Genomic DNA, 19309 nt, shown 5'->3' with positions numbered 1-19309 from the left:
AGTCAATATAAACAATGTATTGTTTTTGTGCCTCCTCTAAACCTTGTATCTATTGAGGTGGTGCAGACATGAACACTTGAAGCTGCCTTCTACTCAATTAGAACATTGACCCACCAAGGTCAGTTTTGTCTACTCAGACTGGCTGCAATTCTCCACTGTCTCAAGCAGAGGTCTTTCACATCATCTACTACTCAGTCCTCTTACATGGGGTTACTGGGAACCGAACCAGGGCATTTCTGCATGCCAAGCAGGTGCACTACCACAATGGTTGCTGCTGGAGCAAGGAAGGTGTAAGGAAGCCCTTTGGTGTTGTAAAGAATTCGCAGTTACAGCAGCAATAGGGAAACGAGAAAGCCTGTCCTTTTTGGGAAATACCACTCTCTTAACCAGAGCTTACAGTTGCTGGAGTTTGGCTGCCTCATGGAGGGCAAGTGACTCAAGGGAAGAGACAGGCAGACTTGCTCTCCCTCTCTCCCTTGCAATGTAGTACTGCTCCCAACCAGAGTGGTTTTCCAAAAGCTGGATTTTGCCTGGATATTGCAATTGCACAGCCTTCCATCTGTTGACAAAACAGTATTTTGTGGGCTGAAAAATAATTTGAATAAATTGAGACCGCTAAATTGAGTGCGGGGAGGTGACATTTGGAAGATACTGCTGGCTTCATGAAGCCGATTCCAGAAATAGGCATATGGTCAGGAAATGCTGCCATCCCACTTAATCTATGTTGTGTCACCTCTGCCAACAAACAAAAATAAATAACCATGATGAGTATTTTAAAAAGAATCTTGCCACACTGTCCTTTAGCAAGTCACTCCAGGATAAAGAATGAAGTTCAGAATAAAACAGATTAAGTTTGGCAACTAAAGTTCAGAAGACAGCTGTGCCAACCAGCCTTGCCCCCACCTTATAGCACACAGAGAGCCACATCCATGGAAATTAATGCTAAAGGTCTGGCACAAAGCAAAGAGAAAGAAAGAGAGGAAGTGTCAAAACAACCCGTGAAGGCACAGCTTTGTTCTAAAATCTCTCTTACAAAGCTTTGCCAATGCACACTCCCACACACAGGGCACATCAAGGTTACAGCTTTGCTCCCAACTCTGTGGAGTGGGTTGGGTGCTGACTTTATACGGCGTTGCCAAGGCATTTTTTTCAGCTTGGCTCCATCCCCTCTTGTTCTTTTTATGTAACCAGTTTTCAATCTTAAGCTAGCTCAGACTTATCAAAATGTTGTATTTCTTTGAGAACAAGTGCCTATTTCTGGAAGACATCTGAAAAGAGGCAGGTATTTCACAAGTGGAGCTTTACTGATGTGAAAACCTTTCTGTACTTTCTGAATATCACCCAGCCTCAGACCTCTGGGGCACAGGCACTGTCCTGAATGTGACAATTCTCCCGAAAGGGCTGGAGACAGACAGCACCAAACATTTCATGGAGAACCTAAGAACTGACTTGATAGGTCAGAGGGAGGAAATCCATCTTAGTGCAGCCTTTTATCTCTAACGGAGTACAAAAAGCTCTCAAGCAAGACACTATGGCAATAATGTAGATGTAACAACTGTGCTAAATGAGACTTTAAATGAAACATTTCCTCTTTACAGCAATGACATCACTGCTTAACAAAAGATATGCCAACTCAGTTGGAACTCTTCAATGCCCAAACAATGATCCAGGGTAAGATCTTCCATTGGAAAAGGTCAGTTTACATTCCAATCCCAAAGAAGGGCAATGCCAAAGAATGTTCAAACTACCGCACCATTGCACTCATTTCTCATGCTAGCAAAGTTATGCTCAAAATCCTACAAGCTAGGCTCCAGCAATATGTGGACCGAGAACTTCCAGAAGTACAGGCAGGATTTCGAAGAGGCAGAGGAACTAGAGATCAAATTGCCAACATACGCTGGATCATGGAGAAAGCTAGGGAGTACCAGAAGAACGTCTACTTCTGCTTCATTGACTATGCTAAAGCCTTTGATTGTGTGGAGCACAACAAATTGTGGCAAGTTCTTAAAGAGATGGGAATCACTGACTGGTTCAAAATTGAGAAAGGAGTTCGGCAAGGCTGTATACTGTCGCCTTGCCTATTTAACTTGTATGCAGAGCACATCATGAGAAATGCGGGATTAGAGGAGTCACAAATTGGGATCAAGATTGCAGGGAGAAATATCAACAACCTCAGATATGCAGATGATACCACTCTAATGGCAGAAAGTGAAGAGGAACTAAAGAGCCTGTTGATGCGGGTGAAGGAGGAGAGTGCAAAAGTTGGCTTGAAACTCAACATCAAGAAAACAAAGATCATGGCATCCGGCCCTCTCAATTTATGGCAAATAGATGGGGAAGAAATGGAGATAGTGACAGATTTTATTTTCCTGGGCTCCAAGATCACTGCAGATGGGGACTGCAGCAAAGAAATTAAAAGACGCTTGCTCCTGGGGAGGAAAGCTATGGCAAATCTAGACAGCATCCTAAAAAGCAGAGACATCACCCTGCCAACAAAAGTGCGTTTAGTCAAGGCTATGGTATTCCCAGTTGCAATGTATGGCTGCGAAAGTTGGACCATAAGGAAGGCCGAGCGTCAGAGAATTGAGGCTTTTGAACTCTGGTGCTGGAGAAGACTCTTGCGAGTCCCTTGGACTGCAAGGCGAACAAACCGGTCAGTCCTAGAGGAGATCAACCCTGACTGCTCTTTAGAAGGCCAGATCCTGAAGATGAAACTCAAATACTTTGGCCACCTCATGAGAAGGAAGGACTCCCTGGAGAAGAGCCTAATGCTGGGAGCGATCGAGGGCAAAAGAAGAAGGGGACGACAGAGAATGAGGTGGCTGGATGGAGTCACTGAAGCAGTAGGTGCAAACTTAAATGGACTCCGGGGAATGGTAGAGGACAGGAAGGCCTGGAGGATCATTGTCCATGGGGTCGGACACGACTTCGCACATAACAAAGATCTTCCATGTTTACCTACTAAGAAGGCTGCTGGATCTGACCAAGGGACTATATAGTCGAACATCTCACTTCCAATAAAGCCAGCCAGATGTATCTGGGAAAACTAGAAACCCAGCATGAAAGCAACTCTTCCCCCCTACACATGCACACATACTAGGTATTTCCATCATTAGTATCCAGAGATATACCACCTCTCTTTCCAGGTAGCTGCCATGGATAGCCACCATTAATAGATTTATCCACTATGCCTTTGTCTATCGTTTCTAAAAGTCAACTAAGATAAAGTCAACAGCTCCCCACCACGCTTCTGATTTTCATTCTTATTCCTTCACACACGATAACTGCCCCCCCAACCACACCCATTTCCACAATGCTCATTCGTCCCCAAACAAAGGCAACCAACTCAGAATACACTGTGTAAAGTAGATAAATACTTTTGTTATACTTTATTAATTAGCCTCGAGAAGAGATTTTTTGCTGGAGAATATACTTGCATATTACTGGGGCCAGATTATTCTTTTAGCCCAGCCAGAGAGTTATAGGTTTAACTTTTTTGACTAATTCTAAAGAGAACTTCTCTTGCATAAGACTGCAATGTTGGAATTCATAGCAATTTGTTGTATTCCATATGAATCCTCCCTAGAGTCTAATGACACAAGCAGTATATTTTCATTTCCCCCCCCTCCCTTGCTTATAAACTGATATTTCCTATATAACTTCTGTTGATTCTAGCTTTCTACATAGCATTAAGTCCAATGACTGGGGGAAGTCACGATGGACCTAGGTTCAGACTGATATCTTAGATCTGCATTACAGAACAACTAAATTGTTTGATGTGGTGTATGATAAGATTCCTTTACTAACTTTAGTATGAATCAGAGAACTCCCAAAAAGTACTTAAGGAACATTAAGTCATAAAACTCTAAGATTGTAAAGCAACAGTTTGACATAAGACAAGAAGCCTTCCAGGGAAGCCCTGATATGGCAGGTAAGGTTAATTTTATATTATATATACAAACTTGCTGTGGTCTGTCTGAGCCTCTTCTTTTCTCTTTCTGATTGCTATGAAGTCACAGTATGTTCATGAACATTCTAATGCCAAAGAGGAGAAGGTGAAGGGAAAATCCTCACAGTCTGGGGTGCAAAAGGGGAACCTGGGGCTTGTGAGGCAGAGTCACTGAGTGGTGGGCTCATGAAATGAGACAGAGGAAACCTCACAGCACCTAGCTGTTATGTGTAACACTGAAACTGGCAATATTCTTGTGGGGGAAAGGCAATTTGGGGGCTCATATAGCCTCACTACATGAAGGAATTGCTCTGGAAAGGTGAAGAGAGCTAAGGCACATAGTAATTTAAAACAGGCCGGAAAATCTTTGGCTGGAGCTTATCTTGAGTTCAATTGTTTCTTTGAGCTGTGGTATGTAGTGAATACCAAGGTCTTTCAACCTTTTCCCATAGTAATCTTTCACCACCTTTGTTGCCTTATTTTAACCATTTTTCGTTTGATTGTATCTTTAAAAAAATGACTCTCATGCAGACTAAATATATTACTATGTGTGGGGGAGGGGGGATCACAGCAAGTCAGCTACAATTTGACAGCAAATATATATGTTCTCCTTTTTTTCAATATGGCAACCTAGTCAGTTGTCTACCACTAAGTACATTGTTATTAATGGGAACTGAAGCACTTTGAGACACCTTCAATAGTATAAAGCAGGGTATAAAAACCAACTCTCTTTCTCTTCTTAAAATGATGTCCATGGCCTGGTGGCTGCCATTAGGCTGCCATCAAGTTTAGTTAGGTTCTTGGCCTCAGCTCTCACAAAATGTAGGTCCTACCTCTTCTAAAAATATTTCCCCAAAAATTCCCATTAGTAATAACAATGCACTGATAATCTTCTGCACTTGTGCATCCTGATTATATAGCCTAAAAATCTTCCTTTTACAAGCTGTCAGTTCAACACAATGATGATGAATGTATGAAATTATACAAAGCATTACATCACCAGAGACTTGTGTTGTTTCTATATGGGCTAATTTCCTGCTGTGCTTTCACTGCCACTCATTCCCCATCCCCCTACTAATGGAGTAGATATATATCGATAGTGTAATGATGTTATATATAAAACCCAGCAAACAGCCTGCTGGCGGGGAAGGGGAATGGCAAGCGGGAAGAGAAACGGTGCCAGATGTAGAAAGGGAAGTGCAGATATCTGAACCTTCCCATGCACACAATGTTCAAACATACTCTGAGGACAATCTTGCTGGTAAGACTGCACCAAAGCAAGTTTGGGGGAAATTGCATGGAGCAAGAGGAAACCCAGAAGATAAATGACTGTAGGACAATGTCATGAAGAAGCAACTTTCTCCCCACAAAAAATGCTGCAGGCTTTTTGGAGGAAGAGGTAAAGAGCTAAAGGCTACTGTGGAAGCAACATCAAACCATCCAGAATTGCCTCTTTATATTTGGTGTACTGTTTCCACACTTATGGTATGTAGACAGGTTATTATCATGACCACTACTAAATTGGTTGCAGAAGCAGCTTTGTCTGAGAAGCGTGCAAGGGATCTGTTCCTAGCATCAGCAAAACCTTAGCATGCTTTGAATGCCTTGTCAAAAATGACAAGGATCTAGCTTAAACAGAACTGATAAACCAGTTTGTGACAATGTTTGCACGCGAACAATGTGCTGCTTCTTATTTGTTATTACAATTAACCCCACTAAAATACACGAATCTGGACCAGTCTGACAGGACAGGAGAGCATAGCACACTGGATGCATTTGTGGTGACAGTTTTCAGGTGCCTGCCTATTGTCTGCATACTTGATCTGTGTGCATATTTTTATGTATATATAATTGCTGCAGTCTGTTTACCCTTCTGTCTTAATCCATGTAATCTAAGGCATTGTACGAGACATAACTCTTCCTTAAATTTACCATGGCAAGCCACACCACTGTAGCAACACGCTCCAACAAACCCCTCTACGCCTTCTGTCTGCCTTTCCAATTTTTCCTGCTGAAACAACCCAACCTTTCCCACCTCCCCCCACTGAGATACTTTAAAAGTTTCTGATGTTTCCTTCCTCCCACTACAAACTATCTGCCAAAAGCTCACTGTGGGGATTTCCCCATTCCACCTCAGTGGACAAGTCACAAATTGCTCTTGTTCCTTTGTTTATGGCTGCTGAGACAAATGTCTGGTCCTGCCACCCTCTCCATAGAGCAGCAGGAATCTTTTAGGAAACATCATCTGTTAAATGTTGCCTCAGAAAAGTACAGAGCTGGATCAGAAAACAGAGGAACACCCCCCCCCCCAAAAAAAAAAAAGGAAGAAAGAAAGAAAGGAAGAAAGAAAGAAAGGAAGGAAGGAAGGAAGGAAGGAAGGAAGGAAGGAAGGAAGGAAGGAAGGAAGGAAGGAAGGAAGGAAGGAAGGAAGGAAGGAAGGAAGGAAAGCAAAGCCAATATTCTGGAATACTGCAACTGGTTTAGGAATTCTGCATTCAACTCTTCTTGCGATTTACTAACTGTTGTGGACAAGTCACTAAGTCTCATATTACATTTCTGTAAAATGGTAATATTCTGTTTTTCTGGATGGACAATAGTTAATTGTACATCCTTACCACATAAAAAGGTAGAATCATAGAATCATAGAGTTGGAAGGGGCCATACAGGCCATCTAGTCCAACCCCCTGCTCAACGCAGGATTAGCCCTAAGCATCCTAAAGCATCCAAGAAAAGTGTGTATCCAACCTTTGCTTGAAGACTGCCAGTGAGGGGGATCTCACCACCTCCTTAGGCAGCCTATTCCACTGCTGAACTACTCTGACTGTGAAAATTTTTTTCCTGATATCTAGCCTATATTGTTGTACTTGTAGTTTAAACCCATTACTGCGTGTCCTTTCCTCTGCAGCCAATGGGAACAGCATCCTGCCCTCCTCCAAATGACAACCTTTCAAATACTTAAAGAGGGCTATCATGTCCCCTCTCAACCTCCTTTTCTCCAGGCTGAACATTCCCAAGTCCCTCAACCTATCTTCATAGGGCTTGGTCCCTTGGCCCCAGATCATCCTCGTCACTCTCCTCTGTACTCTTTGAATTTTATCTACGTCCTTCTTGAAGTGAGGCTTCCAGAACTGCACACAGTATTCCAGGTGTGGTCTGACCAGTGCCGTATACAATGGGACTATGACATCTTGTGATTTTGATGTGATGCCCCTGTTGATACAGCCCAAAATGGCATTTGCCTTTTTTACCGCTGCATCACACTGCCTGCTCATATTTAGTTTACAATCCACAAGTACCCCAAGGTCTCATTCACACACTGTGTTACCTAGAAGCGTATCCCCCATCCAGTAGGCATGCTTTTAATTTTTCTGACCCAGATGCAGAACTTTACACTTATCTTTATTAAATTGCATCTTGTTCTCATTTGTCCATTTTCCCATTGTGTTCAGATCTCGTTGAACTCTGTCTCTATCTTCTAGAGTATTTGCCAGTCCTCCCAATTTGGTGTTGTCTGCAAACTTGATGAGTAGTCCCTCCAACCCCTCATCTATTAATCATTAATAAATATGTTAAAAAGTACCGGACCGAGCACCGAGCCCTGAGGTACCCCACTACTCACCTCTCTCCAGTCTGATGAAACACCATTGACAACAACTCTTTGAGTGCGGTTCTCTAACCAATTTCCTATCCACCTAACTGACTGCAGTCCTTCAATTTATCCATCAGAACATCATGGGGTAAAGGTATCCCCTGTGCAAGCACCGAGTCATGTCTGACCCTTGGGGTGACGCCCTCCAGAGTTTTCATGGCAGACTCAATACGGGGGGCACCATGGGGGCAACCCCTTGCCCATATCACAGGGGCAGCCTCTTGCCATCGCATCCTCCCACCCTGCAAACCCCTGCCTCAGCCCTGTCCAGGGTCGTGGGGGGGCTAGCGCCCCTTGCACTCTAGGATACAACAGGCTTTCCCTGCTAGTAGATAAATAAAACAAACTACCAGCAATTACTTCTGAAGATATAAGAAACTGTTCATTTAGAAACTTGTGCCTATCAAGAAGCAGCGCTCTAAAGTCTAGCAGTGATAAAACACAACAGAAAGATCTTTTATGTGTCTTGGAAAATAAATACCATTTGACCTACCAAAAGCACAATCCTTTTCTTTCTTCCATAAAGACATTGTCACACTGATATCCTCTGCACTGAGGGCTTTCTCTAGCTGTTTTGGCATTAGAGAAAACACGCAGAGGGGAAACAAGATCACCTTGCCATTGCAGCATTTTTAAACCATTGAATACTTCTATAAAATGGCATCTAGTTTGGCCCTAAGTGTGATCTGCTGGCATCTATATTTGAACTCAGCAAAGAAATCACTGGCTGTGCTGATTCCTTCAAAGCCTCTGCTCTGTAAGTGAAACCAACAATGCAGTCCTAAAGATTTATACCCCTCCAAGACTACTGATGCTGTGTTCTCTATATCAGCAAATCTGAATCCGTCTTTTGGAGGTCTGAGAGTTCCAAGGCTCCAACTTGGAACAGAAAGAGAAAAGGAGAGAAAGGTAGCAGGGTTAAGATTAAAAACAGAGGCAGCACAGGGTTATAAAGACAGTCCAAATCCCTATTCCTCCCCAATGACCACATGAATACCTCCACAGTGGGTGAGCCCATACAGTGTGTAGCCTTTGTGACACAGGCACTGGAAGCTCCCTGGTGTGTTTATGCAGATGTGGTCGCAGGTTCTGTCAAAGGAGCATTCATCAATATCTGAGGAAAAGAGAGCATGAAACACATATGAGTAAGTATGCAGTAGCACCGCCCCGAGGCCCTGATTATTTTCTTCAAACGCTAGGAATTCTGAAACTATTTTCATTGTCAAAGGGCAGAGGGAAAAAATGGCCCTATCTACTGCTATGCCAAGAGAAGCAAGAAAAAACACCTAGCCAACATCCCTCTTGCCCAAGACCTAAAAATCACAATCAAGGATACGTAACATCATTTGGTGCATATCTTTAACTACTGAGCCACATGTAAAATCAAGACTTTACGGAAACATAAGTGATCCCCCCCATAAGCTATGCATGCTTGAAAGGAAAATAAATAATTTAATTTGAGTTAGTGATAATAAGTATACAGCTGGGAATAGGGAGGAATACTGACAAATATTCATGATTTATTATTAATGAATTAATACATAATACATAAATACAAAATGTTGAATCCCAGAGCTGGTACAAGAAGTCATGAAAGCAGACTAAAGTCTGAAAACAAGCAAAGTATCTGCAAGCTTCCTAATGCCACACATGCAGTGAGATACCCATAAATAGCTCTCCACCCCTCCAGCAAAAGTTGTGCCATCCTGGCATAGTCTTTGCCAAGGGAGATGCGTAGCCATCTACTTTTCTCTACAGATTTAACTGTATCTGCAAGGCACAGCCAGCTGATTGGCTTTCTGTTTATGTCAGTGGTTTCATTAAGTTAATTGCCACAATCTCATGCAAAAAAAAATCCCATGAAGGCAGAACCTGGATGGAGATGAAAGAGGTCATAGTCTAAGCATATGGCAGTGCTCCCTGCCTCAGCTCTCAACACATGCCTGGTTTCCCTAGGGCCAGGCCTTATGCATTTAGAATAAAACACCTGCCCTAGATCACAGGTTAGCTGAAGCCTGCCCGAACCAGAAGAGAGGGCAAAAATTCCAGCTTCTGATTCAGAGAGGGAAGAAGAACTTGATGTGAAACACAATTGTACACTTGAGCATGTGGCCTTTTCAGGTCTGGATTCTGATCTGGTGTCAATCCACAGCATGCAGTATGTGTTTCCAAGCTATTAGCAGAGGAAGATAAGGCTATTCTCTTGTTTCTATTAGATATATTGAAGAAAAACATAGTAACAATGGATCACTATATCAAAAGTTGGATTAGATTCTGAGGGCAGTTCTGCACATTGAAAAAAATAGCATTACGCCAGCAAAATGGCATAATGCTAAACAATAACGTGCCTCTGGCCATTCCTTACCTTCTGGCTCTCTCGCTTTCGTCTACCGCCTTCTCACGCTTCTTAGCACTCCACATGCCTGCTTGAAATGGCAGAAGAGAGCAACGTGCTTTACAAGCAACTCTCCTCTGCCTGTCAATCAAGCCAGGCAGCCAATCACCTTTCTCCGTGTTTTAAAGGGCCTGCAATGGCAGCTTTTTAAAAATGCAAAACTTCTCCATTGCCTATGTGCTTTTTATTATGCCACCTCTTATGGAATCACGAGCCTTGAATCTTTTAAGAATTAATCTCGTTCCTGATTGGGGGGGGGCATTAGAGAGGCATGTTTTTTGTTTTAACTGGGAAGAAAAAGTATTTTTTGCTTTGCCTGCACGATTTAACACCTAGTTGTTGCTCCAAGCAGTTTGCTATTTAAAAAAAAAAGTCCCCGGAAGAAGGGAGGCCGGTGCAAGGGTGGGAATTGGAGGCAGGGATAGCTCCACACATTTCCTTAGCATGTGGCTTGCTGGTTGCGCTCCTCTAGCTTGCACCTTTTAGTTGGGGGAATCCACTTTATGCAATTCCCCAGCTAGCACTATAAAATGGAGGGTGTAGCTACCGATTTGCTGCTTGGATGCTGGATTTTGGTGTTGTTGTGTGCAAAATGCCAAAAATATGGCATCTTCATAAGGTGAGTATTTCACTATCTTTATTGGGTGCGGAATGACCCCAATTTTCTTCAAGCAGTTAGTATAAAATGTTCCTTTTCTATCAGGATTTACTGAATTTACTTTAGCATAGCTACCACTCACTTTTAATTGTATTAGTTTTGGGTTGTGATTAATTTAAATAAAATAAGCTTTATTCATTCTCAGCTGTAAGTCTATTCCTTTATGTAGGCAAGACAACATGAAAACATAAATAATACTGACTAATCAGTAAAGTATCACTACACAAACTAGCTATGTTATAGTATAGAAGCACAGATTCTTCGTCTACAAAGGACCATTTCCAAAGCAGCTTTTTTTTCTGCCAGAGGGGACAATGTACCCAGCATCACCAACAGGAATAAGTGCCAAAGGCTTTCACATCCAGAGTCAGCTGGCTGTTGTGGGGTTTTTTGGCTGGATGGCTATGGGATTCATTTGGCTGAATCTCATCTTGCCATGTCATATCTCTGAAGATACCAGTCAAAGTTACTGGCAAAACATCAAGGACTAAAACTACCAGACCATGACCACACAGCCAATATGAATAACTGTTTGCATCCTATATTAGTGTGGCCTCCACCAAACTGGTCTGGGGTATGAAGACGTATGAAGAAAGGTTGGGGGATCTTGGTCTGTTTAGCCTGGAGAGGAGATGACTGAGAGGGGATCTGATAACCATCTTCAAGTATTTAAAAGGCTGCCATATCGAGGATGGAGCAGAACTGTTCTCTCTTGCCCCAGAGGGACAAACCAGAACCAATGGGGTGAAATTAATTTTTAAGAAAATGCCATCTAAACATCAGGAAGAAGTTCCTGACAGAGCGGTTTCTCAGTGGAACAGGCTTCCTCGGGAGGTGGTGGGTTCTCCATCTTTGTGAATTTTTAAACAGATGCTAGATAGCCCTCTGACAGAGAGGCTGATTCTGTGAAGGCTCAAGCAGATGGCAGGTTACATCGGATGAGCAATAGGGTTGTGAGTGTCCTGCACAGTTGGACTAGATGACCCATGAGGCACCTTCCAACTCTATTATTCTATTATTATATGATTCTATGATCTGCTTATCACTGGGTAAGGTATGTTAATGGAGTCATGTAATTGCTCCCCTTAATTACCTATGTAACAATAACGGATAGTATAGTTTTCTTTGAGGTTAGTCAATGTTAAAGGTGCATATAGTTACGTTGAAGGAAAAAGATAAAATGGAAAACAGGGTCATACTTACCTGTAACTGTTGTTCAGTGAATATCTTTGCAGACACACACACGGACTGTGCATGAGCAGGCCTGTCACTGAAGAGGCCTTACAGCTATAAGCCTCTAGGGGGGTGCTGTGTGCTGGAGCCAAGAGCTTAGTTCTTGCCTAGGTAACATATCCTCCCAGACAGCAGTGTTCCCATCATTACCTCTAGCACCACTGATTTCAGAGCATGCAGCAGTGCAGGAGGGAGTGTGTGGGTACCGGCACAGAAGATACTTGATAAACAACAGTTACAGAGAAATGCAATCTTGTTTTCATCACTGATCTTCTGTTCAGTCCCAAATGGGGATTCTAGCAAACAATTCACCAAGAAGCAGGGCATGCTCCATTCACTTGAAGAGTAAATGCAAAACTGCTTTCCCTTCACATCCGTCCTGTAGATCCAGGATGTAATGATGTACAAAGATGCTGGAGACCATGTTGCAGCTCTGCAGATCTTGGCTACTGAATCTGCATCATGGAAAGCTGCAGAAGAAACTAACACTCTGAGCTGTAATATTTAGAGGGCAATCTAACACAGCTGTAGCATAACATCTTGAACTGCTGGAAAATACCCAGCTGGACAAAGTCTGGGGGGAAGCCCACTTGCCTCTATTGGGTCCCACAAAACAAACAGCACATTAACCTAGTGAAATTCTAAGGTCCTTTTAAAAGCAAAATAACAAGGCTCTCATAACATCTAACAAATGTAAAATCCTTTCACTGTCTGACCCAAGTGTGGGAAAGAAAACAAGCAACACAATGTTCTGAGACATGTGAAACCTAGAAGCTACCACACGGATAAATGAGAAGCTATGACATAGCACAATCCTCTCTAGAAAAAATATCAAATATCATAGAGCAGCTAACTCACTGACCCTTCTCACAAAAGTAATGGCTACCAAAAAGCCAACCTTTGTAGAAATCAACACAGGACAAGTAATAAGCTGTTTAAAGGGCTTCCACATTAGGTGTGTTAAAACTAGTGAAAGAGACCATTGAGGCACCAAGGGATCTCTTGGGGGCTTTACGCACCGGGATCTTTGTAGCAAATTGGTCACTGAATGAAAAATCGCCATTTAAAATAGTGGAATTCGTCGTTATGCATACCTGCCTTTGTAGTGGAATCCAGTTGCGTTTTGTAGCGTTTCCCACAGGCTTCCGGTCTCAGCAGAAATCGCTAGAAAGGAAGCGCTATTGCCGAGCTCGTCCCGCCCCTGGCCATCAAGCAGCCAATGGGCAGCCGTTAGCATGCTCCCAAACAGCCCCTTTCCCTTTAAGAAAGGTTTTTTTTTAAAAAAAAAACAGACCCATTGCAACGAATCTGTGTTAATTCGTTGCAACGGAGAGACCCATCCAGCTGCCTGGTGTGTTTGAGCTGTCGTTTGATCATTGCCACGCTCCCTCCGAGTGAAAAAAAAAATCCCCCCCCCCTCTCACGGGCCCAATTTTCGGCTGAATGAATGTGTAAAAAATAAAGGGAAAATACATCAGCAAACGGGCTTCTCTGTTCTTTGTGCTTAGTGACTGAAGGGGAGGGACTGAAGCCGGGGAAGCCTCTAAACTGAAAGAGGCTCGCTGGTGCGTTTATCCCCGCTCGCTCGGAGAAAAAAAAATGGTGATCGCTTCGCCGGAAGATCAGAGAAGAGAGCCAGGGGGAGGGACTTTGTAGAAACCGCAACAATGTTAACGCACAGGTCTTTTTCGCTAGTGTTGCAGATTGGTTGCAGGAGTGTATCGCTTTCCAGAGGGTGAATCCACTTTTGGGGATTTCCCTGAAAGCGCTACAAGGAAGCGCTTTTTGCAGATTGGTTTCAGGTGTGTGGCAGATTGTCGACGACGTTGTGCATAACAGCAAATCAGTAGCGTTTTCAATTGGCAACCATTGTGCTATTTTGAAGGCGTGCAAAAAGCCCCTTGGAGAACAAAGATTGGAAAGCCCTCTCATGGACCTCTTGGATAAATGATGGGAAAATATCACACCTCCATCTGTATAATCCCTCTGATATGCATGCCAGGGCTGACAAGAAAAGAACTTCTGCTTATACACAATGCTGCCTTTAATTTAGAAGCACAATCCCTTCTGACTTTGCAGGTAAATCTCTGGCAGATTTCACAAGTGTTCCTCACTCAGACAGAAGAGGCAAAGATCATGCTCATTTATCTGAGTCATCTTAGCACTGCACTGGGTGTACTTCCTTAATGAGGCCTTTTGGGCCACAGTTTGGGGGGGAATTCTTCCACCAAACAGTTTTCCTCACTGGACAAAGCAAGAAATCATTCCGTGGCAAATGAGGAACTGAAGGTGGAAGCACTGCTGCATGGGAGCACCTGGGAATTAAGCTCTTGGCTCCCATGTGTTGTGTCCCCTAGAGCAGGGGTAGTCAACCTGTGGTCTTCCAGATGTTCATGGACTACAATTCCCATGAGCTGGCAGGGGCTCATGGGAATTGTAGTCCATGAACATCTGGAGGACCACAGGTTGACTACCCCTGCCCTAGAGACTGTAAAGCCTCACCAATGGCAGGCGTGCTCATGTGCATTCCCCATGTGGCAATCCACAGAAGATTGATGATGAAGGAAAGATTATCTATTATTACTTGTGTACTATATCCAAACGAAAAATGTTGGTGAAGTATTATCTATTGCCAGGAATTAAATAATCTGATATAGGAAAGCCAGCTAGATGCCTAAGGCTTCTTAAGGGCATGCCAATTATACCAGACCATGCAGAGCTGGTTTTCTCTCAAGCAACCTAGTCCCACTTTTTGTTTGTTGGCTCAGGAACACCTTCATGAGTAGACACTGTTAAATTTTGTCACAGATAGTTTTCCCTCTGCCTTTTAAAAATTCTTCGCAATATTCGCCATATAATCCTATAGGGATCATGTTTGAAGGAGAGAATCAGTACAATTTCAGCCAAATTCCTGTTCCTGACCACTTTCCCCACAGCCAGCCTTCAAGACTGAAAATTAGCCCCCACCCAGATTCCCCTCTGCAAATGCCCCCCAGTATTTTAGAACATGAGCTTTTTGAGGTAACATATTTATTGGCCTCAGTGCAGTAAAGTTTTCAACTTTGGTTTAAAGTTTGGAAATTAACACACTAAAGGTTTCAGAACCATGAATTACAAAGAACAAAAGCTTCCATTCTAAAATAACTATATATTATAACTTCCAACAATTTTGATTGAGGAATAAGAATGTAATTGCAGACAGCAGAGATGCCTAAGAGGATGCAAGGTGTTAATTAACTGCTACACAGACATTTTGTTGTATTGTTGATTGATACTTGGTTGGAAACTGGCGTGAACTCCAATGGTGACTAGGAGATGCGGTTCTATTGCACTAGGCTGATTCCACACAAAAGGTTTTTCTGTGGTCATCATATTGCTGGTGCAGTTCAATTCACACTTTCAACAGAGATTCCACATGGCACCCTTGTTCACTTTTGTATACTGCTGCTCAAGAACAGCACAAAAGTAGTCTTTTCAAAAAAAAATTGCACAGTACTGCATCACTGTATTGCAATACTGTAAAACTTGCTAAGCCAGGCTTTTTCAACAGGGTTTCTCCATCACCCCAGAAGGGTTTTGTTCTTTGGGTGGGAGTTAATTAATTTTTAAATATATTTTTTTAAAATATATAAATATATATAAAATGTATAAAAAATGGGAGACATGACCATATGTGGTTATGTCGACCTCCCCCCTCCCTCCCCAATGGCCAATGATGGGCTGGAGGGAGGGAGGGGAGGGACCATGGTCATATAAATCTGGGGGCATGGCAGGGATGTGTGGCCTGCTGACATCATTTCCAGGGTTTCTTGAAGTCTGAAGAATGTTTCAGGGGTTTCTCAATGGTAAAAAGGTTGAGAAAGGTTGTGCTAAGCACTAGAAAGTAATGGCCATCTCACTGGGGTCATCTTCATTGGGAAGACTAATGGGCACCCTACTGCTCTGGAGAAGAGGAAACAGCACTTTAGAAATGCTAATCTAGAGTGCAAGGAAAAGCACATGCCACTGTCCTGAAGCCCATCCCCAATCTCAATTTTGTTGGAGCAACCACATCAAAGCAGAGAAAGAGGGCGAGGTGGCATACCTTTCCTTCCAGACTCATAAAAAAGAGTGTTCTAACGACACAGTGATGGGAAAGTTCATTTTTCATTTCTGATTTTTTTAAAAAGCAGCACTTTTAGAGGAAGAAACAGAAATGTTAGTGGGGATAATATGTACAGAAATGAAGGATGATATTGTGTGGTCAAAAAAAAAGGTGCAAGTCTAGAGGGGCTAAAATGGTGGAAAACTTTTGTGTGGAATCAAACCAAGGTTCATCTTTCCCCTCTCAACCGTTTAGACATTTTTCATTGCTGCTTTCTTAGACGAGTGATCAATTCAGTGTTTCCTCAGCTTTCATACTCAGGCAATCCTTGTATTGCTCTTTTGTGCCAACACTCAAGATGATATTACCTTGGCAGGTCCTTTCATTGATCAACAGTTTGTATCCCTTTTTGCAACTGCACTCAAAACTGCCCACTGTGTTCCGGCAGATGTGATCACAACCACCATTGTTCAACCGGCATTCATCAATGTCTGTGATAGGGAGGAAAAACAAAGGGGAAAACAAATTTAATTAAAATAGCAAAAGAAATGTAATAGCTAAAGAAATGGCTAGACATTAACTAATATATAATTTGATGGAACATGTGGATGGGATGCCTGAGTTCAGTTCCCAACAATACACTGATCCTGATTGGGGGCCCATAATTCCTGTAATAGGCATGGCTTTTTACATATTCTGACATATTAGTAAACACCTTTGATTAATTTTATATCCCTATGAACAACAAGTACTTGACCAGATTATTTGATTAGGAGGAAAATATTAGGTATGGTTCATATGTTCTATTGAATCATGATTATTTTATGTGAATAAAACATAAAAATTTAAAGGCAACATAGCATGTGCTTCCCTTTTTGCTATTGAAAACTGTTGACATACTGCTCTTGTGTCATCTTAAATTTAGTTATACTTACCCAGTTCCATTGAAACCAACAGCCTTAGAAAGGTGTAACTACTTATGCTGGCTATGTAATTTTAGCACAACCAGAGAACAATGCTTGATATGCCACAGATAGAGACTCTCACCCATGAACGTCTCAGGAGCATCTTCTGCATTACTTGTTAGTTCCCCAGTGGACTGGTTATAATATTCCTTCTACCATGTGAGAAGAACCATATAAATAAAAAAATTCAATAGCCAGGGAAGAGCATAACCTGATTCTTTATTTGGATTTTTAAAATGTATTTGTGGTTTTTATTGCCCCATCCCCAGTCTGCAAATTAATAAAACACGTATGCATTCTCTTATGCAATTTCAAGGGATAACTACAATTTTGAAACTGCCAAGCTTACCTAATATTGGATTGATAATAGCATGCACTCATAGTTACTAATTTTATTAAATAAAAAATGGAAATTTTTCTATGGATTTTGTCCCCTGCAGAATGAGAGAGTACAAGTTAAAGGATTCAGATAATCCATATACATATTCACAGCATTGCCTTTTTCTGGCAACCATTTGCAATATGTTCTGTAGGGATGTGTAAACTCCCTCCGTATTTTTCAGGTTTGGGTAGATGAACCCCCCAAATATAGGTATTTATATAGGTATTTAATTATATCAATATTCCCAAATCCCAGTTATGGTATGCTATATGGATTCGGTAAATATTGAGGAATGCCAGTTTATTTTCAGCCCCATTGTACACTATGGGGACCCTTACAGTCAATGGTCCCCATAGGGTATAATGGAGAATAGGTCTGGGGGTATCTGGGGCTCTGCTTTTTAGGTACAGGCACCAAATTTGTAGCTTAGCTGCTGGTGCCTTTCCTCAAATCCCTCCGCCCAAGACTGAAAAAGATTGGTTGGGGGGGGGAGGGTCCAATTCTATGGCCCCCAAAATAAGGTGTCTGTAGCCTCCATTGTTTTCAATGGATGGGCGGGAGAAGCATCTAAATTTTAAAGGGAACATGGTTATGTCTAAAATTTAAATGCCTTTGCAAGCTGTGGCATGAATGGACTCTGTGTTTAAAGAGCTTGAAATTCCTTTAAACATCTTTGCCAAGTCATGAGTTCACCTTGCAACATCCTTCAACTTCAGCTTTCCAGTGGTTCTGAAAAATCCCAGGTTCGGCTATTTCAGATAGCTGAAAAATATCAAAATCTATATCCAGTTGAAAAAATATCTAGGGTTTTTTTTTTTTTTTTGGTTTGGATTAGCCGAATGCATACCCCTAATGTTCTGCTAAGGAAAAATAACAGAGAAAGCCTAGGCATACATGTATATATTTTGCACATGAACTTCCACAAAAACAGCCACGTCCCACATCAGGCAGAGATCTGGTGACCATAGATAACTGACATGATTTGTAGTACTCGGTTGCTTAGTCAACTGTATTACTACCCAAGTGGAATGATATTTTTCTGCCAGGCTTCTTAGGTGATGACAAGTTGGAGTACTTTCTAAGTGGTAATGCTTCCCCACATATCTCATATGGCGGGATGGCCATCTGATCAGTAATCTATGACTGGTGGAATTAATTGGGATGGTGTTCTCCTTAACAGCAGAATTTTGTGGCTAGTGTCTTCATGAATAGCTTCTCTTCCCTACTTCGTTTTCATATTTTCCAGACTTCACCATATCATATGTTGTTTATATATTTTGAAAGAGTTCAGTACTTGTAGTTTCTGGGAGATATTTTTAAAATTTCCATTTACATATTGATTCATGTGAGAATATTGTGGGATGTTTTTAAAATTAATTTAACAGCATTCATTTTTTAAAACTGGAAAGCCACAGCCTGAGTCTTCATGTCATCTTTGTGTATTTATTTATTTAAGCTACTTCTATGCCACTTCTTCAGAGCCTGCTCAAGGCAGCTATAAAACAGTATCACCACAATATTAAAAGTAAGCCACTAAAATGCCATTAAAACTATTCATAAAACAGAAGAAGATCATTAAAAAGCTGGTAGTATAAAAACCCTTAATTAAAAGTCTGGGTAAAACGACAGTTTTGGCCTCACATGCCTCACATGCATGCACCAGGTGATCCCAAGGGTGAACCCAGAATGGGGCTTTCAAGGCGAGTAAGGAGCAGAGGTAGTTTACCACTGCCTTCCTCTGCAGAGCCTTCCAAGTGCCAGCCCTGTTTAGCTTAGACTTATAGTGGCCCTAGCAAAGGGCTTTGCAAGCAAGTTCCAAAGGTGAACTGACCCCACATTAAATGCCCAGTCCCTAGTTGCTGCCCACCATGCCTCTGAAGGCAAAGACATAGATAGTGCTTTGGAGGCTTTAGAGGCAACTCTTCTTAACTAGCAGGTTGAATAGTATGGGAGGAGGCAGTTCTTCAGGTACCCCAATAGCAAGGGATTTAGAG

At 42.1% G+C, this 19309-nt stretch overlaps 1 protein-coding gene across 6 annotated transcripts in view; it reads right to left on the bottom strand.

The window, feature by feature from the left end:
* Positions 1-19309, bottom strand: part of SCUBE3 (signal peptide, CUB domain and EGF like domain containing 3) — a 146073-nt gene that overhangs the window by 19061 nt on the left and 107703 nt on the right. For all 6 annotated transcript variants that reach the window (XM_077334458.1, XM_077334462.1, XM_077334457.1 and 3 more), the window contains 2 exons: positions 16337-16459; positions 8596-8712 (listed from right to left, as the gene is read on the bottom strand). In XM_077334458.1, the coding sequence (XP_077190573.1) occupies positions 8596-8712; positions 16337-16459 (240 nt within the window). The remainder of the gene's footprint in view (positions 1-8595; positions 8713-16336; positions 16460-19309) is intronic.

The sequence above is a fragment of the Paroedura picta genome, chromosome 4 (assembly GCF_049243985.1).
Source record: "Paroedura picta isolate Pp20150507F chromosome 4, Ppicta_v3.0, whole genome shotgun sequence".
NCBI classification, from domain to species: domain Eukaryota; kingdom Metazoa; phylum Chordata; class Lepidosauria; order Squamata; family Gekkonidae; genus Paroedura; species Paroedura picta.
This window is presented reverse-complemented; position numbering and strand designations above follow the sequence as displayed.